The 23,791-nt window shown below is 43.7% G+C and overlaps 1 protein-coding gene across 1 annotated transcript in view; it reads right to left on the bottom strand.

The window, feature by feature from the left end:
- Window positions 1-429: 429 nt before the first annotated feature.
- Window positions 430-23,791, bottom strand: part of PEX14 (peroxisomal biogenesis factor 14) — a 70,875-nt gene continuing 47,513 nt past the window's right edge. The window contains exons 4-9 of the mRNA XM_064678546.1: window positions 14,637-14,759; window positions 8,358-8,443; window positions 7,710-7,812; window positions 6,354-6,451; window positions 3,149-3,240; window positions 430-1,425 (exon numbers count right to left, since the gene is read on the bottom strand). Coding sequence (XP_064534616.1) covers window positions 960-1,425; window positions 3,149-3,240; window positions 6,354-6,451; window positions 7,710-7,812; window positions 8,358-8,443; window positions 14,637-14,759 — 968 coding nt within the window. The 3' untranslated portion in view covers window positions 430-959. The remainder of the gene's footprint in view (window positions 1,426-3,148; window positions 3,241-6,353; window positions 6,452-7,709; window positions 7,813-8,357; window positions 8,444-14,636; window positions 14,760-23,791) is intronic.

The raw sequence follows: 23,791 nt of genomic DNA, 5'->3' as shown, positions 1-23,791 counted from the left end.
ACAGGCTAAAAACCATTGCAAACACTCAGAATTAACCAACTATTTCAGCATCTGATATATCACCCCATTCATTTATTCATTCGTTCATTCAGGGCAGCTATAAATAAAATGTAAGATGTCAAAAACTGATGTGAGCTCCTTGTCTTTGGAGGAGGAAGGGTAATAATTGGGATGAGTGGAGTCAACTTCTTTTAAAGCCTTCTTTTACTGGGGAGCAATCAGCAACAAAGCCACCTGTTCCCATGGATTTTACTGCAGCTCTGACACCTGGACTTGGTCCCTAGTAAGAGGCCACTCTGGTGAGTGTAAGCACATGGGGTGGAAATAGTGTTCTTTGGACTCCACAGAAATTTAGTGTTTTTAGATGCTAGGTAGTTTCAGGAATCTGAGGCTTGGCATAAGGTTTGGAAGAGCCAAGACTGAGGTCTGGTGAGGAACTCAGGGTTAAAACGCTCTTTTTTTTTTTTTTTTGGCAACAGAATATCAAGTAGTTTGAGAAATAAAACAGAGGGTTTATTTTGGGAAACAGAACTGGTTTGGGCCTTATGTGGGGATTAAAGGCTTGTGAAATCAAGGAGCTCAGGACAGATTTCTGAAGTTGGATAGAAGGGCTCTAGGATGCAGCAAGAGGCTGACTGAGGAGAGATGGTGTTTTTGCAGGAGGGCTGATTCTGTAGCTGTGGTGCATGGTAAGGCGATCGGTCTTCCAGCCTAGCAGTGACCCCAGCTCACGGGAGGAGGTCTGGGAGGGGAGAAGAAGCCACTGCAACACTGCAAAGCCCTGTGGTGAAACAGGGCCCACCTTGTTCACCAGGCAATCGTGACCCTGCTCTAGGTCAGTCATGGGAGAATCACTGGAGGAGATGGTAGCACTTCTCTCCACAAAACGGGAGAGGCACCGGGGACAGTGCAGCAGGCCAGGGAGGATGGACAGCAGCAGCAGCAGCAGCCAGGGTGTCTTAGTCAATCTCATTCTCATTGCTGGCTCCCTCAGGTCTTCGTAGCTTTTCCACTTGCTCATTAATCTGACCATCCCCTCCTCGCCGGTCCTCAGTCTGGACACCCAGACACTCCTCCTCATCCACGTGGCTGACATCATCATCCTCATCATCCTCTTCCTCCTCTTCGTTCCTTTTGGTTTCCCTTTTCTCCTCCTCCCCCTGCACCTCCATCCTCACCTGGCTGGTGACATCAATGACGGCCTTGGTGGCCTCCTCGGTGCTCAGCAGGTGGCAGCTGACCTTGGAGCCCTCGGGGCTGTGGTTCTCCTTCACCGGGGACGAGGTGGTCGACTCGTTGCTGACCGGGGAGATGTCACTGCTGCTGTTGTGGTTGGCGACGACGGGGTTGGAGGGTGAGCTCGGCTTCACCGGGATCTGCCACGATGGGATCTTAGGAGCCGAAGGGGAGGGAGGGAACTGCCTCCTTGGGGAGGGGAAGAGGGGAAAAGAAGGAGAGAAAGGGGCTTTTATTAAAAATACCGAGAGGTTATCATTAGAGAGAATGGCATTTGCACTGGGGAAGTCACGTAAAGCAGGACTGAAACTGCAAGTCTCTTTGCCATAAATGAACAAAATCAAGGCCACTTCGCTTCTCCAGCCAGATTCTCAAAGTGCTTTACAAGCACCCTTCCCTGTATGCAAGGAAAATATCCCAGCTGGGCAATCTGAAGCACTAAAATGATCTGATTTGGCCATTTTCACAGAGTAAGCCAGCACTCAGGAATGCTGCCTGAGAAAAGGCATGGGTGTCCCTTCATAAAACAATCACTAGTTAATTGGAAAAGAAAACTCCCACTGGAGCAAGAAGTCAGACACACCAGGTCCTGTGCCCGAGCCAAGGAATTTCACCACCTGGCTCTCACCTCCAGTGATACACCACTATTGCATTCTGGCTCGTGGCAATCCAGAGCCTTTCTCCCAGTCCCAGCAGGCACTTTACATGTTTGGGCCATGCCCTGGCTGCCACAAACTGGTTCAGCTCCTCTGACTTGAATGGAGTCACAGCAGCTGGGAAAGCTGGCTGCTCTTCTCCGAGTCCTTTCCAGGTGGCTTTATGGATACGACAGTAGCAAAATAATGCCTGCCAGGAGAATCCAAGCACCAGACAGGACAAACCTAAGTGTAAGGGGAGCAGTGCTGCCCTCAGAGTCATCCACCATGAAGAGCAAGGCAAAAAAGCATGTCTGATCTAGTACTCCCCACACACCCTCGCCTGTGTGGAAAGTGGGAGTCATCAAGTAACGCTCTCCCCCCAGAAGTGAGGCTGGTATGACCCAGCTTAACAGACAGGAACTTATTGTGTGTCCTCAGTCCCTCAGAGCTTCCTACCGAGACTCCTGGGAGGAATGAGAGGTGTAGCAAGAATCTAAAAGGATATTAAAGACAATATACTTTTCAGACTTCTGAAAAGCCCACTTGCTGAGATCCAGAACATGTTTAGTTCAATCTTAGACCGACCTTTGAAGTCCATCTCTTAGGAAACAGATGACTTGAGAAGACTTAGCTACATGTAGAAGGAGGGAAGGGAGTCAGATCTGAGTGAAGGGATCAATAGCTGAAAAGCTGGATAAACTCTTAATTAACATACTTGGAAAAAAAAGAATTTTCTCAAGAACTGAGATCTGATCCCAGTTCTTATGACTGTCCCACAGGCTGGGATTTCTATCACCTCATTTCAGACATCTCCTACACCGTAAGATGTCTATACCCGAGCTATCTGAGATAAACAGGCTCTGCTGTGGTGAGACTCTTTTCATCCTGGTTATGCCCTGACCATGAACAGGCAGCTGAGCTGCAGCCAGAGGTGACTCTTTGTACAACAGAATGCAGGTGCAGATGCAGGCAGTGCCTGAGAGGAGGTGAGAGGCATCCTGACTGCAGGGAATGGCCCAGAGCTCCTCTACCACAAACAAAAAGGAAAAATCTTATCAACTCCCCCCAAGCACTCTGTGATTTAAGGCAAGTTTGAAAAGCATTTTGAGACCTGCAAATAGAAAGTGACAGTGGAGTGCAAAGTGGTATTATTAAAATAGCAATAACAGGATATAGAGCTAGTTCCTGCTGGAAATGCCTTTCCTCTCCATGACTGAGAGGATTCAGAAAGCAGCCCTTTCCCCACCACAACCTGCTCCCAGTTCTGCTCATACCGGTTCAGGAGGAGCCCTTTTAAAGAGTAGATCTCAGATTTCAATTCATTAATATTCTGTGACTCCAGGATCCAGTTGGTGGAAGTTGTGGCCTAGAACATGAAAAACAAGGCATGAAGATCAAAGTCTGAACTGGACAATGTCACTTGTCACCAATGTCACTTTTTCCTGTGTTATCTTATCTGGGAATCTCAAGTCCCGTGGATAACATACATAAGCTCTAACATTTAAAACCTCTCATATCTGAGCAAAACAACTTCCACAATACAGAAGGACCTGAACAAATCCCCACAATGATCAGAAATACTAATTGTCTCAAGGTGCCAAGACTACTCAAATATTTGCTGTGTTTGGGGGACTAACTAATCTTGTTTCCAACATCCCATGCACAACCACTGCTGAAGCACCTCAAGGGGCCACTTCTTTTTCCAGGAGCACTTATGAGAATTCAGACAAAGCTGGGTCCACATAGGATGTTTTCCACCAACATATCAGACAGAGAACAATACACAAAGAGATAAACTAAATCATTTGGCACTGACCTAATGAATTTTTATAGAAGAACTAGAATTAGGATCCTGAACAGCTGTGGGAGTTGCACTGAATCAGGTCCTTTACTCCTTCCTGTGACTGCATTTAGCTGAGGCAACACATTCAAATATTATATATTAACAACTATTTTAAAACCATTTGTTCATTTCTCCTAAATCATGAAAGAAAGAATCGATTATCTGCACTCTGTGGTGTTTAGAGGTGGGCTGATAAATCAGTGCTTGAAAGCTGCAAAAATCTTCCCTTCCTCGATGTGAAGAATTAGAGCTGTGCTGGAGTTACCAGGCTGGACCCCCAGCAGCAGCTGGACTAGGCTCTGTCTCTTGGATATTTCAAGGCAGTCGATGCAGTTTGGTGGGGAAAAATGGTAAGCAACTCCTGGAAGCCTGGTACAGCTGCTGTCAGCACTGCATCAGAATAGCCATGGGATATCAGGCAGAAATTAGAGCAAGTAACTGAGCAGAATATGCTGCAGACAATACTTTTGGCATTCTTTCTTTTAACCCTTTCGAGACCTTGAGAAATGGGAGGGACTTTCTTAAAGACAGATCACGGCCTATGGTTCCCCCATCCTATTGCTCCAGCAGCTCCTGTAGCTGTGGGAGCAGAGCACACTCATGCCTGGCACTTCCCACAGTAATTTCTGCTAAAAGCCATTTGGAATGAACCCATTTGTGAGCATCGCTCCAGAGATACTTCTAATAAACCCTGTGCCAAAGGAAGCCAGGGCTGGCATAACACAAATCTCCTCCTCAGTAGTTCCTACTCCATGTAGCCAGAACTGGTTGTTCCTACTTATTCTTTAAACAGACTTCAGCTGGTGCTGAGTAACCCTGAGCACCTTCACAGCCAGCACTGCTCACAGGGACTTCTGGGCTCCGACCCCAGACTGCTGGGAGAGGCTGGGGCTGTAGGAGCTGTGATATACACAGATGCCTTCCCTTGGGATTCACACTCCCAGCCCTCAGACAGCAAGAATCCAGGAGCCACTGTTCTGGCTTTCCAAGACCTTGAAAGCTACGGCAGCACATTAACAAGGGAGTGATTTCCACTCACTGGCCTGCAAAGGACTCAAATTTCCGAAACACATATGGTGCCAGATGCCTAGGATTTAGAAATAAAATCTGACATCTGGGGCTTTTTAGCCAGTCTCTTTAAAAACAGTTGTAGAAAATTCAAGCCTTGAATTTTTATGTACGTTTTTTAATTACTTAAAGTCCCTCTTTTTAATTTTTTACAGCATGCCAGTAGGAGTTTGAAAAGCAGATATAAAAACTTACATTACAGCTGAGAAAACACAGCTTTTATTCCTTGGTTTGTGGGGTTGCCCAAGTTTTTCTTTGTACACATGAGGTTTAGATATCATAACAATGTGTGCTACCATTTCAGTGCAGGGGGTAGAGAGGGGGGAGGAAAAACTTCTTCAAGACTCTCTAAACCACCAAGACTCTTATGGCCTTTTTCCTTCTTAAAGCTCAACATGTGTTCTTAATCTTAACACTTAAGACCTGAAAACAGTTTTCCAATTTCCGGACTGGCTCCAGGCCACTGTCAGGCCACAGTTCCCAAGGAAAATTGAAGCAGAGTGTTGTGGCCATAAACTGGCTTTCATGGTTGGGTTTACAGCTGTGTCACTGAGGGATTCCCACTGTACAGTGTGCACAGCACAGAGTCAGCTGTGGCCTACCAGTGACACACCATCAAAGGCCCTGCATGAGATTAAAGTGTAGGGAAGGGGAGAAGACAATTCCTGCTCCAGGTAGAAGGCTGGAAGCTTTGCCTAAAGGATTTCACAGGAAAATCTCTCCCTCCCCAGAGACTGGACCCTGAAGAATCCCAGGTTTGTGAGTCAAAGGAAGGCTTCATCTCCATGTGACTGGTTCAAATCCACCCCACCTCACGTGTCATCCACAGTTTCTGTCTGTAGAATGCTTAAGCCAGTGGCTGCAAAGTACTCTGGAGATGCAAAGCACTAATTCTCATTGCCAGAAAGAAAATCAATTTTGGTTAAAAGTGGTTACTTTATTTACACATGTAACAACACAAACTGGTCAGAACTGATGGTTTTATTGGCAGGGTCAAGTCAGGAGTCAAGGGGAATGGGTCACTGTGTGTCACTAATGGGGTTGTGATGTGACTGAGCTGTCCAAAATCACTGGAACAAGAACCCAGATTGTAAGAATGCTGGACCATTACATGGCCTGGATCTGAACAAGTGACTTAAATACAGTCCTTCAAGTGTATGCTTGTCTGAACAGGATTAAGTCACTATTTTGAAAAGTGACTGAAGAGACAAGAGAAACAGAAACGTAAAATTACATATTACACACAAACAAAACCTCTGCACAACTGGTCAGTGGACTAACACCACAACTATTTCATCTCAAATGCACTGCAGAAGATGAGAACAGGTGTGAGGCCTCAGACACAGGTGCTGCATCCAGAGCTGCACAGCAAAGCCCCCTCCAAAGTCAGATTGTTCCACTGAGTACCCAACCCACAGCCAGTGCTTTAACCAGACCTCCCATGGACAGGTGCAGAGGAACTGGCTGGGGATCTGACAGGGCTGATGGCTGCATTGTGAACCCCACAGGAGCTTTCCATGTGCCCACAAAAGAAGCCATGCATGTTCCAGACATGGTGGTGGATATACCTTAGAAGCAGCCAGCTCTTGGGTGAGGTCCTGGATTTTCTGTTGTTGCTGGATTAGCAGCTCCTGGACAGCTGCTAAAGTTGTCTGTAACTGAGTCACTGTGAGGGAAAAAGCAGGAGAGTCAAAGTGAGATACATGCACATACACACTCACACACTCCTTTCCTGCTGTCTAGCTACAGAGATGCCTCTATTCCTACTGTATTTAATTTATCTATGCCCGCCTGCTCACTTTAATCCATATGATTTATCTGCACTACGGGTAATCTACCTGCACTGCATCTAACCTCCAGTATTTCTAGTTTATCTTTCCATTGTATAGATGTCTATAGCCCACAGTATATCCGTCCAAAACCTCTCCCTTCTAATTATATTGGTTTATGATTTGTACATCTCCCTGAACTTATACAATGTTTGCATCATTTATCTATCTCAGGCCTCTTGCAGGCAAACACTGGGGCGAGCTCCAATCTGGGAAGAAGCTGCTCCCAGGATTGACCTCAGGGTATCATGAGAAATGAAAGATGCTTTTCTTCTCACCCTTCAGTAAAAAGTGTAATTAGCATCCTCCCACTCTCAACCCACCAGTTCCTTCAACCCCAATATCTTTAACAAACTTACTGCTGAAAATCATACCTTTTTTCCTCCCAACTGAGAATACTTTGTGCTTTTCCCCTTTTATTTCAGGAGAGCACCCTATATTCCTCTCCTACAGCCCAGCAAACACTGAGCAACTTCTGCTGGATTCCAGCTCCAGCTGTAGAACTTTTCTACTTTGGCACTTTATCCAAAGCTTCCAGGTAGTAAACAAGCTGATAAAATAAATAAAATTAAAACCTCTACTGGTGTGACAGGTAACAGCTAATCCAGACCATCATTAGGGCATTGGGTAATGAACAGACACCCTATGGAGTCAATAACAGAGAAGGTGGCTCAGGTCAGGGAGGCACAGTAATTACAGACTCTCCTGACCCTTGCTCGGATTTTCAGATGGAAGGTGGGGGGAAACCACCAAAAAAAAGCCCCTGAAAACATCAGAGAAGCAGAAATTAAAAATGAACTTTACAGCCCTCCGAAAGGCTGTCATTTTATTCCCCTTATTAATATTCTGAGGTTGGGAGCCTTTCCGTAAAAACATAATTAATTGAGGCCGTGCCGACAGTAAACAAGCAATTTCAAATTAAACCGAAATGACGGCGGCTTCATTTGCAAATGTGAACAGATTCTCAGAGCAGATAAATGAAGTCACCACATAAAGTGGAGATGGAGGGAAAGAAAAGGGTGGGGGTCTTGGCAGAATGGAGGATACAGGGAGAAAGGCTTTGAGGGGTGAATTGATGGAGTCATTAATCTTTACCTGTCTGTGTCACGCTGCCACTCATCTCAGAAATGTTTGACTCGATCCTCTGAAGTTGTTTCCTGTCTTCTTTGCCTCCCATGATGAGAGGAACCAGGTATTTCTGCATGGAGTACAGAAACTTTTTTAGGAAATAGGGATATGCAAAGTGCTCTTTCTAATCTACCCGAAACATCCTCAAATCCCACCCCCCAAACCTCAGCCAGGATCACAGTGCCAGTGATCCTTTATCCACACACACCCCTACAGGAGGTGTTCAAACAAGTTGCAGAAGAAGAGTTTTGTGGTTACATTTCTCAGGGTGCTAAAAAGCAGTTCCTAACCCTGTACACAGAGGATGGACTGGGTCTAACAGGTCACAACTCTCACTGCCATGGATCCTTCTGCAGCACAGGGCCTGGGAACTGAATATGCCCTGAGAGCAAACCTGATGAAAATTACCTTGTTTACAGCAGTTTGAGTCATAGCTAAAAACTAGTTTTGTTCGCTCTCCATGGGGTTTTTTTGACTCTGCATTTTCATGTTAAATGTCTATATTTCTCAAATATACCAATGGCAGTGCCACTGAGGACAGAGATGCTTCACCAGCTTGGAACCAACACGGTGATTTGGACACAGGCAGCATAACATGGTTCTCTCAGATATTACCTTGTAGAGCTGGTGGAATCCAAAGGCAATTCCTGCCATTATGATGGCCAAAGCCCCATAATCTCGCCATCTGGAGCCAGGGGGACCTAAGGGCCAAAATCAAGAAACAATCACAGTCAGAACTGCAGGTGACAACATTTTTGTACACCCATTTTATCAGAGAAAAGAGCCATGAATAGCACACAGTGTGCAGGCCTCTGGCCCGAGGACACAAACATCTGGCCAGACCTCTGGCATTGACACTGACCTTGCACAAAGTGTCACAGGGAGACAAATCACAGCAGCAATTAAAAAGGTTCCATCAAGCTGCTCTGCCCTCCTGTTCCCTTGCAGAATGCACTCTGATCCCAGATAATTGTCTGTAGGGTCCATACTGCTGAGGTTAACTCCCTACCTGAATACCTATTGTTCTCCTCCATCACAATTGTCGAAAATGGGGACAGAGCCAGAGACCCAGAGGAGTGCAGGAAAAAGGAAAGAAGGGAGTGTTTTGAGAAAGAAGAGTAATCTATCAGGGCAATAAATGGGTTTATGAAAACTGTGTCAGCAATTATGGACCATTTCAATAAGGAAGGATCCAGTGTCTTTCAAGCTTAAGTTACAAACAGGGACCAAAGCACACATAAAGAGCAGAGAGAAAATATGCAATTAAATATCTACAGAGAGAGGTAAAGAAGTAGATAAAAGCTTGAAATATTTAACACACAATTCTGCACAGAAGCTGAGAGACTCCACAGCAAAGGCACTGCGTGCTCTGCTCCTCCCAGCAGCATCAGGAGATACCTGTAGTTTTCCACCAGCTTTATCCTTTCACCTCCCTCGCAGTTCCCTGAACGAATCTTGTACTGCCCCCGGTTTTCTTTAATAATAAAGAGGATGCAGAATGATCTTGCCTAAAGTTCAGTGGCAGGATGTGGGCAGAACTGATGAGATGGAGGCCGGTGTGGTCTCCAAACAGACAGCTCCAAATCTACATGTGACTGCAACGTCTGTAAGCTCATTCTGTTCTCCAGAGTTTCAGTCTGGGCTTTCAGAGGGAGGCTCAGCTGGCTGACATGGGTGGATGCTGCTCTCCTTTCTGCTTTGCTCACCTATTGCCATTTTGCTTGTTGCTGAGCTCTACAGACATTTCACTGCAAGAATTACTCCTAATCCCAGCCCTCAGAGTCCACAGACAGGCACTGACTCCCAAACACTGGCACTCAGAGCTTCTTACTATGTTTTAGGACACAGCTCCTGAAATTATCCACTGACTAGAAATCTGAACAAATTAAAGCATCTCTGTCAGAACTGGTGAATAGTGTCACCGGGAGTATTTTGGGTTGCTGCAGTTGCAGTTTTGGAGCTTAGGCACATGATCAAATTATCATAACTTTTTAACTTAATGAGTTAACACACGTCAGCTAAGCTGCAGTAACTGGCTGTGTACATGTCAGGATTGAAAATGATCTCTGGCTTATCTCACTGCAAACCCCAGCCATCCACCCCACTTTCCCCTCCACACTCTGCTCCCACTGCCATTTCTGGGATCTGAAGTCTCTTGGTTGTCCAGTTCTCTCCCCTGAACTTCTGACTAAAAATGCCCCTCTGTGAGGACACAGCTTGTTCCTGGCTGAACTGCCCACTGTGAAGGGTTAATCCTCTCTGTGGGTCCAGCTGTGCCCTGTCCAAGCTGTCCTTGAGGGGCTGTCCCAAACCCCCTCCCAGCTGGGTGACCTCTGAGCAGGAAGGAGACACACCTGTAGGAATCTGCCCGCTTTGCCCTTTCACCTCCCTCATCCCTCCCTCCATTCCTCTAATGCTCGAGCTAAGAACATTTTATTGCCCCCTGGTTTTCATTATTAATGAAAAGGGACCAGAATGATCTTTCCTAAAGTTCAGAGAGTCTATAAAGACAAGAAGCTGAAATGCCATTTTACTCATTTTAGAGATGTGTGAAATAATTCTGTCTTGTGGCAAAAAAAAAAAAGTGAGGGGGGTGCAGAGAAAAAGTGAGTGAGGGATGCAGTAAAGGCTCTGCATTGACCACAGCAACTTTATAGTGCTAGCAAGAATGTCACAGCTCTGCCTAAAATTCACACTCACCCTTCCTTTTCCTCTGCAATTCTCTAACCTAAAACAGGGGTTGAAGAGAGGGTTAGGAGCTTCTCAGCTGTAACCTCAGTGCTTTGCATATCCTCAGTTTCTCCACTGGCAACACAAGTAAAATTCAAGTAAAGTGAAAAAGCACTGACAGGCCAGTTACTCTCCAGTTAAGGCACTGGGGAAGTAACAAACCATTCTACATAAGACACTCTCAAAAGGCAAATGGAAGCATTTTCTCCAGCTGTAAGTCTGTGTTTTCTCTAAGTATATTTAATTTTCACAGCAGCAACTGTAAATTGCACTTCCAGAGTAAACACCTACTATTTTTAAGATCCCCACTCATCTCAGAATTAACTTTCCTGACACCAATTAATTAGGCCTTGTGCATCCAAGTTAAGGTCAGCCTCACCAGCATCCACATTTAAAACTGTAGAAACTGAGGCTGGAAGAGGTGATTTTCCAAGAGCAAACAGTGAATCCATGGAAAGGTGCTGGGGGGGGGGAAAAAAGAGTTTGGATTCCAGTTACCATTTTTCACTGTAACAGAAAACAGTCTGTATTCCACAGCCCCCCACACAATGAAGACACAGGGGTTGGGAAAGAAGATCCAAATGGCAAGAAAAAAGTCACTGTAACTGATTTTTAAGGAGGTGCCAAATCTGCACAAACCCCCATAAATGGAGCCCATAAATACCACGGGGGACAACACACAGGCAATACCTGGATGATCAGCTGCAGCCTTGCACACCTTGCTCAGAAACTGCCCTGAGTTTGCTTGTAATTGTATGGGTTAGAAAGGTAAAAAAAAAAAACATAAACCCAATTAATCATTGAAATATTTAAAGTCAGGTTTTTGTCCTCACTGCTGGATTAGTGCATTTCAGAATGGCAACAGCAGACAGCCCTGGTTTTTTACTGGGGGTTCATTTCAGAGCATGTTTAAACTAGTCAGATTGAGTGATGCTTCCAGCAACTAATCGCATGTCAAATAAAAGATATTTTATGTAATAAATTACTGCTACAAGTAATTCAAATGTCATTTATCAGTTTTATTATCAGTCAGGCAAAGTCTTGTTTCTCTATATTAATCAAATTCAAGCTTTTTTTAAGCTTTTTTTTTAAAAAGCAGTTTTGACACCTCTTGGCAAAAGTACAAACTGGAGGGAAGGAATTACTCCTCCAGAACAGGAGGAGAAACAGTAGAGACGGTATGAACCTAAAATACAAGAAACTTCATTCTTGTCTCTTCCCCCAAAAGTTTTCACAGTTTCTCTTGAACCAAACCCAGAAGGAGATCAGCACACAAGAACTATGTGACTCTGAAGGTTTCCAGGTCTGCTTCTTTCTTGTTAACTCTTCAAGAATAAGAAAGTATTTATACAGGTAACAGCTGCTTCCAACAAAACATCAGGACATTCAGAGATGGATACACTGGCAGTTCGATTGTACAGAAAGAAGCATTTAGGTGGTATGAACTTTAGAACAGACTGGGGTGACAACAGCAGGAGATGAAGGAAGTTAAATCCCAAGGTGTGCACAGGATTTGTTGCTGTGACTCACAGGAGTGGGCATCTCACACTGGCACTGCTGGCAAATCACCAACTCAGCTCTTTGCTTCACTCTTTGCTGAATAAACTCTTGGGATGGTTCTGAACCACCCTGAACTGCTGCACCTGTAGCCCACAGTTTTAATGTAATTTTTAAACATGAAGCAGCAATACCTTGTGGGGAGGGGGAGGCAGAGAGAAATTAAGATTTCTTAGAACACAAGCCTCTGCTTTTCAGTACATAACCCTCCTCAAATGTTTTTCCTTTTTGCTCTGTGGGGGGTAATTCCTTCTCTCTAGTTTTGTGGCTTGGTGTAGAGGTGTCAAAACTACTCAAAAAATGCTTAAAAAGAACCAAAAATATCAAACAAAGTTGTTCACAAGACCTAAACTCAAGCAGATCAGCTGCTGCTTCACAAGAAACTCAGATGTCTTTTTTGGGGGAAGGCAAGTACAGCTTGCAACTTTTTTCAAGATAAGCTCTCCAATATGAGTTGTTCCCACCACCAAGCCAGAGCACAGGCTCACAGCCTCCCTATCTCACTAGTCCTGCAGATATTCTTTCTAACTTCAAACCTTGCAGCATTCCAAGGCAGTGTCACGAATGCTGGGTGACAAGATAAGCATAACAGATAGACAGAAAAAGTAGTGTCTGTCTTCCTCTGTACATGACAAGCCCTGAGAAACCCGTGAAAGATAAATTGACTTAGTAAACTATCATGGAAACAACTGTCCTGGAGCAGATTTGGACCAATTCAGAAATCTTCACTACAGGATTAGCATCCAACTGATGAAATAACCTACAGCAAAGAAGACACCTTTGAAAGAGCACTGAGCCACTGCATCCTCTCATCCATCAGCTCTAGAGAAATCCACATATTCCTTCTGCAGTTCTGATACCATGGAAAGCACAAAGATGGATCCACCATTAACACCAGCCCAGGACTAGAACAGGGCACAGATGAGAACTAATCAAACCAAGTGTTTTGGCCAAACAAATACCATGTATGTTCAGCTCTTCATTCTTTTTATACATCCATTTAGAGGTTAGGCTTAAATAGAAGGTCTACAAAGAATGGCTAGAGCGGGGAGGAACAATACCTAATGAACTTATTGTCACCTTTCCCTAATTTTGGGGGCTGCTATAAAGGACTGGCTCACAGGAAAAAGCTTTGGGTTCAAATTATTTAAAAGGGGCCAACCAGATCACAAAGTTAGAGCACCAATTTAGTCTACAATTATATCCCCTAAAAAGGCTTTACTTTGGTGGTATTTTTAGTCACCTTTGGTTTCTGAGCATTATGAATGATACTTTCAAAATTCTCTTTGGAGCTATTGCTGGGAACATTCTGATGTTTAAATATTAGTTAAGATTCTTATCTGGTAAGAAGAAATTTGGAACTGGTGCTTTGAGGAAGGCCAAAACAGTGAAATAAAACAACCACAGAGTGATTAAGGTGCCAGGGTTAACAGTGGTGACAGTGTTTCCTGGGTTGAACTGTGTGCTCCTTCCCTGCCCTACTCAGATCAGGAAATCAGGGAAGATGAACTCCTCCAGGATTGGGTTATGGTAAGAGTTTGCTGAATGAGCAGTGGAGAGCACCAAGAGGATCTGGCACCGTTTCCTGAGCAAGAGAGCAGATTTTTGCTTCCCTGGCATTTTCTGTGGACTATGACAGAGAGGTATTAGGGCAGAATTCAGCCCTGGAGTTCACCTGCACACCCAATACAGCCCTGCACACCCAATACAGAAGTCATAAATATTCCATTTCTGAGCCCAATTCTATCACAAATGTTTTTCTTCTCAAACTGTACCAAACCAGAGCAGTTAAAAACTCAGAAAGCAGGTCTAGTATTGTCTCCAGCAATAGCAAAACTGTGTCTTAAACTAACAAACACAGCCCTAAGTGGACTGTTTTATCAGTCAGTATCTGACATAAAGCTGTTCAGGAGCAGCAACAAAATCCTATTTTTAATACTTGGCAGGTAAGTGAAGTGATTTTCAAACTGCCAGACACACATGTGAGCTGAACAGCTTCTCTTGATGGATTTTTAATGGTGTGCACTTTGGTTTTTATTGTTTGGAGCTTAGATACTTTTTTGCGAGGTTTGTTTTAAAATGCAAATATATATGTAAATTTTGAGTCTACACAGATTATGTTGGGACTTTAAAAATTCTTTGAGAGTGTATTTTGTACACAAAAATCATACAATCACATCCACATAGTCTGCACAGAATCTCTGCCGTCACACCTCAGATTACTTAAGATCAGAGAGAGAAGTTTTCTAAGTTTAAGAAGGGAAGACTGAGCCCCAGTGTTGACTGAATGCTTTTTTTACATCCTTACAGTGCACCAGAATCTGATTTGTATTGACTATACACCTTCAGGTCAAGAGGTGTCACAGGCTAGCCTGGATGATGTTTGTTTGTGGACAGTGATCATTTGTATCTCATTTTCCTTGTGTAACGTGATCCTGTCACAAGCATCAGCAACCAGGAGGTGCATTCAAAGTGGTGCCCAGTTCTGACAGAAAGTGTGGCATCAGCTGAACTGAAATCCAGGACGTGGCACAGAAATCTGTGAGACTGCTGCAGGAATCGCTGCAGAAAGCAACGGGAGTGGTTGTTTTTCAAAGAGTTACTTACTATACACCACAGGGGGAGGGGGCTGAGCTGGCACGGGGTGTGTGGCAGGACCTGGGGACTGGGGCTCCTCCGTGCCCGTCCCTGACTGCTGGAAGGCCAGGTCGATCTCTTCATCCGTCAGGCCTGGGGGAGCAGAGCAAACGACATCAGTTTAGCACCTTTACCCACTTGATGCACGCATAATTAAATCCTCAAGCCAGGCAGAACCCTTTCAAGCTGCAAAGAATTTTGGCACTGACTTGAGCAGTAATGCCTCCCCAATTTTGGATTCACTGGAATGTCTCCCTCTCTCTTTCTCTGTTGCAATTTAACCTTAAGCGACAGAATATTAGCCTCAACGCTGCTTCCAAATGTGGCTCATTCAATTTCCTTAATTTATCCTTGAGTTTATTGCTGCTTTTGAAGTAGCTTTCTATTGCAATTCTCCATTCTTCCCCCGAAAAAAAGATACCATCAACTGCAAATGTGGCTCATTTTAATCTGTAATGGTGTAAAAAAAAAAAAGAGGGGAAAAAACTAACAATAATGCATGAAAACAGACAGGGAAACAAAAAACTAATTATTGGGTTAGACGACTAATTAGTCTAGATCGTTTCCGAAGACGGGAATAATTTGCTTTATTTTATGACAAATGCAGAAATAAAAAGAAAAAAATCAGGACTGACTGTGATTAGTATGAATGGGACACAGAATGTAAGGAGGAAATAAAACTATAACAAAACAGATCAAAACAAGGCCAAGCCCAAACTTTCAGCTGAGCATCGCCCCGGCCTATTGCTGCATGATTAGATTGCCCCAGGGCAGCCTGGTTTGTGTTTCACACAGAGCTGGAGTAACACTGCACACATGGTACACGGTGGTGCAGTGACTCCTGCCACCAGGAAACGCCAGGATGACCATCTGTAACTGGCCACAACATATGGAAAGGATTTGGCCAACAAGGGGGAAAAGAAAAGCAGCTACGGGAGTCACAATGATCAGCATCTGCGAAGAAGGAAGCACAGCTGGATTATTTTTTCTAACAGGAGAAAACATCCTCTAGGAAAAGAATTTAGTACTCAGATGGCAGCCATGAAGTGGGCCCTGGGCAGCTGGGTGTTATTTGTTGTGTCACTCTCCTGCACAGAAGCGCATAAAAAACCAGTGTCCCTGCTATGAGGAACATGTGAAGGGATCCAGGACCTTTCACTGTACACAAAGTGTGTGTGCAAAAACATTCCCAAAGGCTGGAAGTGAGAATGTGGATTTAAGGGAAGAGATTTAGAAGAAAAAAAAGGGGCAGATCACCTGATTCTCACACTGTGAGGAAAATGGTGTGAATAGGACAGCAGTGGGAGGAAAGGGGGGGATACCTCCTCTCCATCACCCCCACTGAAGGTCCACAAAGCATTGCTAGTACATGAAATTCCTGAACTTAATCCTTTAGAACAGTTACCTTTTTACCAGTACAGAGAGGTAGAATATAGAAAATGCCCCAGCTAGTGGGCATATTAGCTAAGTTTCAAGAAAATTTTCAGGCTCTTCAGCTTCACTGCACACTGGGGGGTCTACACAGAATAATCTGTAGCACAAACAATATTGCCAGAAATAAATGCACAACTCTGTCTCAGAACTGTTATTTAATATCATAAGCACTAACACAGTGCTTGTGGTATTCAGAAGGCTTTATAACTATTAGCAGATCTTCTCCCTACTCCTTTGAGCACGTGAGATCTGTGAGTTCCTCCAAAACACTATTCAGCCACTCTACAGAGCAGATGCTGATGCACAGAGAAGTTTGATGATTTCTCTGAACATTGTCAGTGCCAGAAACTGTATCAGAAATCTGAAGCTCCTGAACTTTGGTCCTGAAATCTGAGAGAATCACCCCGTGAGCTGTATTTGATGAATGCCTCAAATAGTAAGGAACCAAAACCACACGTAACAAACAATGTGGAACAACACTTGCAGTGAGAGTAATAAAAGGCACATGAACACAACTCACCCTCCTGCTCTAGTCACAAAAGCAATATTTATGGTGTCTAATCCATGTTAAAAAGCAAAGTCCTAATCAGAATGAAACTGCTTAAACCAGCTCCTAATTATCCAATGTAGGAGAGCACATAAACAGATGCCAACGCTGCAGATCACCAGCAACTCTGGGATTTCATAAAGATGGAGACAACATTAGCTGCTGGCTGTAAATGTGGCTCCCACTATAATAGGGCATTTTGTTCTATTTCCAGGCAAAGACAGCAAATCTGATAATATTTAACACTGAGAAACATCAGAAATAATGGAGGATCCTTACTTCATTCTGCAAAAAGAGCAGAAAACAATGCCTATTGTTTCCTAACCATACTGCCCCTTCTATTCTCATGCTGTTTGAGAAAAAAACTAAAATCTTTTGCAGATAAAATGCACATCTAGGATTATTCTGATCTGGCCAACTAGGGACATCCAAGTATCACTATTTCCATTTAAACCCTGCTGTGCTGTGAAGAAAAAGCCAATGTGAATGATAGAACGATGGGAAACCTTTCACATCGTAATTCCTGGATTGAATGCTGTGCAAAGTAGATCAAATTAGAATTGTTATTACTTCCCTGGACTATTGTGCTGCCTGGTGAAGTGGTCTTGCTCATGGTGCTGGTGGCATTACACAAAAGAACATCCCAAACTACATCCCTTAATTAGCAGAGGAGGAGGCTGGGAGTGCCACCCCCTTGGAACACCTCTGTTCATCTGGACAAGATGCTTTTCAGGCCTCGTCATCGTGGTCTCCAAACACGTCCCAGAGCTGATTCCTTAAGCACACCCATGGAGCAGGTCTGCCCTGGGGAGACTCAGTGCTGCCGAGTCCCCCTGCACTCAGGAACACACCTGCCTTCGTGCCATTCTCACACACAGGAGCACAAATGGACAAGGTATTCCAAGAGTGTCCTCAGGCAATTATAACCAACTCATCACAACTCCCTCTGGACTGATTTTTTTTCAGATTCACCACCTACACACGTGTATGCACGCAGTATGAGTCCTCCATGCCCAAATTATTCAACCTTGATACATTAATTACACAGAAAAGTGGGGATTTCTAAACCAGAGGAAAGTGTCATCTGTTCCAATCTCTCATCTTACTTTATCACAGACCTTCTATCACTGCACTACATGAAGAAGTATCCATGGTCCCTTCACTGTTCTAATCTAGCAGGAAGCTGGCAACCCAAAATCAATACCACTTCCCTTGGATGCAAAAGCAGTGCCACAGAAACTGAAGCTTTGTGTCTAATATAACTCTCAATAGGTATGTCAAGAAAATCACCTCAGTTTAACAGAGGAATCGCTCTAAATCCACTTTCCAACACTTTGGAAAACAAACATTTTTGTTGTTCTGCAGTTGCAGCAAGATCAAGCCCCTGCAGAACGCAAAAGGTTAAAAGGAACAATAAAGGAAACTGCCAATTGTAAGTGAATTATATTTGGCTTTGAAAGCTGAGCCACGGCTATATTATAAAAGGCATCTCTTTGCGTTGTTTACCATCACCCTGACTAATGCAGACCTTTTTTTTTGTTTTAAATAATCTCATGCAAATTAGACACACACTTCCTTCCAGTTGATTGCTATCTGCAAGGAATAATCTAACCGCAGAGGGTACCGAGCAAGGACTGAGCTGAGGAGAAGGATGCACGGAAACTGCCTTCAGAGCCCCACGGAATGCAAACCTGCTCCCTGCCCCCAACCACCCATCTCCTTCCTCCACAGCACCACAGCCACTGCAAAGAATTAGTCATAATTTTCACAAAGCCTTAAAATTTCCTTTTTCAGGCTTCAGGGGGTTGATTTGAATAATCCAGCGCCCATGACTGTTGTGCACTCAAAGGTTCTTGCTGTCCCTCTTTTGTGATTGTCACTGCTGCCATTCAGTTTGCAGGGATCACTCAGCCTCTGTAAATCGTAGTCAAACACAGAATCAGAGCAAGTCAGAGAATAAAACGGGCTGTCACAAATGTCTCTTGGTGCCTGCACCTCGGGTGTTGTATAAAGAGCTCCTTTGCCCAAGAACTTCTCAGACTCGACTCTGTTTATGTCCTTTTACAATGTCTGTCACTATTTAGTATAAGGACCTCATGTTCATCAAAATGCTGTTCCTCTTATGCCCACTCTGAAGTTGAGGAGTACTCATAGTGCCATTATCCACATTTCACAGATGAGGAAGAAGTGAGACATACAGATATGAGAAGTGCTTCAAGGTCAGAACTGAACCTCTGACAGTCAGAAAATAAAACTCAGGAGATGTGAGTCCCAATCCACTGTTTAAACTGTTTTCTGGCCAAAACACAGTAGCAGTAACTGCAGTGCAAAACCCTTGCATGAGCTTAACTAGAGAAACCACTAAGTTTATTCTTCTCCTCTGACACAGGCTCTGACATTTCAGTGACAACCCTTTTCCCATCCCAGGCACTGAGGATATGTTTTTCTTCATTAAATTCCTCCTTCCGCTGCTCAATCAGTAATTCATGCAAGACTTTCACAACCTGAAGGCAACACCAGTTTTAGGGAGAAAATTTGTGTTTGGGTGAAATTAAGAATTGTGCCTCATTAGGGAAGGGTGGTGGAAAGAATGAAGTTCCTTTGTGGGTTTCCAAAGCCAGCTTTATTACCACTGTGAGAGACCACCCTGGAGCAACCCTCACACCCACCCTCCACAGGGACAAAAGGCAGGGGAGGGTGTGGGGCAGGGGGTGGGAGCCATTGTTTTTTTCTCCACAGACTTTGTTAAGAAGAAAACAAAATAGAACAGGACAAGTTGTTTAGCTACAACAAACTACATGACCACCTGAAGTCAGTGCCTGGTATCGTGTGACTAAAACAAAGATCTGCTGGTCAGCACCCTGAACTGACATTACACTCCTGTTCCTGGAAGCCATTGAGTCAACTCTGCTCAGAAAGAACATGGCCACGTTTTAAAAGAATCATCATAAAATCCTTCTGGGATCTGATCCAGACTAATGATTCCACCTGTTCAGTCAGTTACATGCAGTGCTGGGTGACTCTGTTATCAAATGTTTGTCCTGTATCCTACCCTGTGCTTAGCTGAATGCATTTCAAAAAGGTCAAAAAGGCAAAGTCTCCTGATCCATTTTCTTTCTCAAATGGGTTGTTCGTGAGGCTGAGCCCAGCCCAACATCTGAACAAAACCTAAGGTTTCAGAAACATCACTCTGATTTTTTTACCCTTGATTTACATCGAGACACCGTATCTGACTGTAAACATCCTGCTGCTGCACTTCCAGCTCAAACTTTGGTAAAGGAACCCACACATCAAAGGGACAGGGACTGGTCTCAACTGTCAGGCTGAAAAATGCAGAAATAAAAGTAATTTGAAAAGTTGCTGAAAAAGGGCTTTGGATTCTTACAGCTTTATTCATCTATGAGACTGTTAATTAAGCAAGTGCAATCTTTAAGAAACATGATATACTTTAACCCATCAGGGTGACTAAGCAGCAATCAGAACTGATAAAGGTGCTCTAACCTCAGCTGCACAGCACGAAAATGGGGAAGGAAAATCTGACTGACAGAACAATGCCAAGAATTACAGTGAGTCGACCAGGAGGGAAAAGGTTAAAATAAAAAGTATTTTGGCATAACAAGTACAAATAAATAAATAAATCCAGCAGCAGTTTCTCTTCCTGGCCAAGCTTTTTGGAGTCTATAATAAAATGAAGTGTAATGGAGGAGAGGAGGGCAATGTCAGAGGGTGAGGGTTTGGGAGAGAGGTTGTTAAGTATCTCCCTCTCCTCAGCTGTGTTTACTCCATTTACAGGACCCCGGGTGATTGATAGACAGACAAAAGAAAAGCAAGCAGATAGTAACCCCCCTCTGGGAGCATCAGCAAAGGGGATAACTCCTGACATCATCTACAGCCCCAAACTCTCCTTAGCCACTTGCAATTAAAAAGACAGCGCAAGATATGCAAACCAGAGAAAAAGTAAAAGAGGATTTTTTTTATTATTTATTATTAACATTTTGTTGGAACAGTGGAGTGCAATAAGGACTCTCAGAGCCGTTAAAAGTCGTCGGGTGACCTGCAGACCCCTATTTCCCAGAGCCTTGTATAAAATTGAATTTTTTAAACATAAATTACACGTAATGACGACACTGTAAAAACTAACAGTAATGGAAAGCTGTGCTGTATTTCATTAGCCTGTATTATTCCGTGCCACCTGATCCAGCCGGGCCTTGTTTATGAGTTAGTGTGTTAGCAGATGCCGATGGAAGCATTTGCTTCGACCTTGCTCTTCTCATTGGGGCATGAAATTACGACGGCAGCACCTTGATATTACAGCCATAAATACAGTAAACTGCAAATTTAAGCCAACGGCTCCTATTGTCTCTGAACATAAAGCTGATCGGTATTTATTTAAAAGGAGAACGAAAAAAAATATTATATATCACCTTGTTTATGGGTCCAGTCCCCCCCCTTCCCCTAATCTGCCTTATTCACTTGGTTAAATACTAAACAAACAAACTAAATCCTCCCTATTTTCTACTGATTAAATATTCTTATGAAATGAGTATTGTCTTCAGAAAACTGGATCAAAGTATTTTCACTCTGAATAAGAAAGGGCAAGTGACTTGCTTAGCATGTCTTGGAATGGAAAAACAGGAACAAGTACTACAACTTTTCTGCTCTGTTTTTTCTATATGAGAAGTTCAAAATGTAAAATGAAAAAGGTGCTTCTGGTCACTCACTGACATTTGTGTGTAACACGTACCTGTCTGCACACAAAAGAAAAGTGTGTTTTCTTCTGTTTAAAAATATCTCCCCTGTTAATACTATTTCAAAACAGGGAGGAAAGAGATAGAATTAAAAAAAATTGCAGTAAGATTAATGGGAGGGAAAAAAAGCACAGGATTCCTTCTGTGAGGCAGCAAACAGCAGGGAGAATGCCTCACCCTCCTACGGGCATTTTGGGTAAATACCCCGTTCACTGACAACATACCCACTACAATTTATTAGAGGGGAAAAAATCAAACACAAAGGCAAAAGGACATTGTAATATCACAAAGCATATCACAGCATAAATCACAGCATTATAAGCCAGTGCAAAATGTATTTCACTGGTAGTTTCAAGGCAGGGGAAATACAGTTTCACTTGCATGTACTAAGAGAGGTCAGGTCTTCTCTCCTAATGTAAAGTAAGCTCCTTGCTCATATGAAGTATGTGATCTCTGTTCCACATAAGAAAAAAAGGAAGGGATACCTTAAGTAAAAGCTCACAATACCAAGCTACACATTTGAGGGGCCAAAGCACTACGAGGAGAACTCAAGGAATGACATGCAGGACGAAAATGGGACTCAGACTCTGCCTTCTGAAATGCAGCAGTCCCAGTAGATGGAGTGCTATCACAGCCTCAAATGGATTTGGACACCTCATTTTTGAATTAATCTACAACAAATCTGCAGGCAGCAGGCAGCGTAATTCAACAGGCACAATTTTTGCTTCACGAAAAGTTCAAAATAGAAAGAAAAGCAGACAGCAGCACGACTCTAAATCAAACAAGACAGGTCCAGATGTCCTCAGCAACCTGAATTACAGAACCAGAAGTTTTGTTACATAGCCCAGTTCCATTCCTGCACAACAAGTATATGCAAACAACACAGCAAAAATTCAAGCTTGGGTACCTTCCTCTGAAGCCTTGTCTGTTACAGAATCATTCCCAGAATACCATGGTCAGCAAAAAAGACAGAGGAAACAAGTCTTTCTGCAACATAAATAAAAATCTCCCCTTCTAAAAATGGAGGGAGATTTTATCATCTCTGATGATGATATTTTTATTTTCAGGTCTCTGCCTCCAGCTTTTCCTCTCTATTATCACACAAGCATAAGCACAGTACCTGCTGGAAGCCTCCTTAGAGTGGACACTGGCAGAGTAAGTCCACTTGTCTCTGAGTCCACCACTTGACTAGAGGTGAAGAGACACCGTGTGTGACTAAGCTGGAAGCCAGTGTTGTAACCCAGGAACACAGGACAGCCCCTCCAGCCAGTACCCGATGGGAGGACACCACGTAAGAGCAAAAACCTCTGCACATTTGAAATTATTTCAAATTAACATCTACTTGGGGTTTGAAGGCTCTCAAGACCATGCAGGATGCCAATTCCAAGGTAGTTTATCAGAAATAGAAGCTAACCAGGGCTCTGACATTTGTTTAGAAGAAGTCTGTATAGGGCAGAAAATCCAGCTAATGGAAGAGACACTACTCCAGTAACCACGGTGCTGTCATGATTTGTTACCACAACTGACAACCTCCCCTGAAAGGAGCCCAGGCATTCAGAGAAAACGAGTCTTAGACACACTGAATGGGTAAAGTTTCCAAGCACACCCAACCTGTGACCCACAAACGCTGCAGATCAATTGTGCTTCACATCCATCTATTTTGTGTGAACAAAATATATTCTGTTAAACAGCTTGTTGGGCAATAGTAACAAACTGATTGGCCTTTGGCTACTCTTTGATCCGTGATATTATCTTTAGGAGCTTCTAAGGAGAAAGCCAGAGGTTGTCTCAAATTCCAGTAAGGTAAAACAGTGGCAGTACAGGAGGTTTGGGTTTGATCTGCCTTCAGAACTCCAATTCTAAACTGTATTTCCAACAACCCGAGCCAGCACGTCACAAGAATTCCAGCACTGCAGGAGAAGGAGCTGGCCTGGGGGAACTGCACTCAGCCAGACACCTGGAACTCCAGCATCTCCTTTGGGAAGGCAGCAAAGACTCCCCAGGCTTTTCCATGGTATAGGCCTGAACACAGTCTGTACTAGACCTGAGCTCCCAGCCCAGCCCTAACAGGGAGCTCTGGATTAGCAGTCACTGCTCACCTGCTCTTACTGGACTGAAGTTCTAGAACGTGCCTCTCTTTCTCCCCAACTCTGCATTCAAAAAAAAGGAGATGTGTACAAGAACAGCAATTTCAAGTCATTATAAGAAATTCTTTAACCAGATTTGTCAGAATATCTGAAGGATGACTGAGTTTTATATATAAGGAGAAAGTCTGTCCTTATGCATCATTCCCAGTTCCTTTTCCTCTGGAATTACTGATTTCCCCAGACACAGAAGAGCACCTGTCTGTTTTCTACCTTAGACAAGACCTGTGACAGAGCAGCCTCTGCAGACCA

Source organism: Pseudopipra pipra, chromosome 22, assembly GCF_036250125.1.
Source record: "Pseudopipra pipra isolate bDixPip1 chromosome 22, bDixPip1.hap1, whole genome shotgun sequence".
Lineage (NCBI taxonomy): Eukaryota > Metazoa > Chordata > Aves > Passeriformes > Pipridae > Pseudopipra > Pseudopipra pipra.
This window is presented reverse-complemented; position numbering and strand designations above follow the sequence as displayed.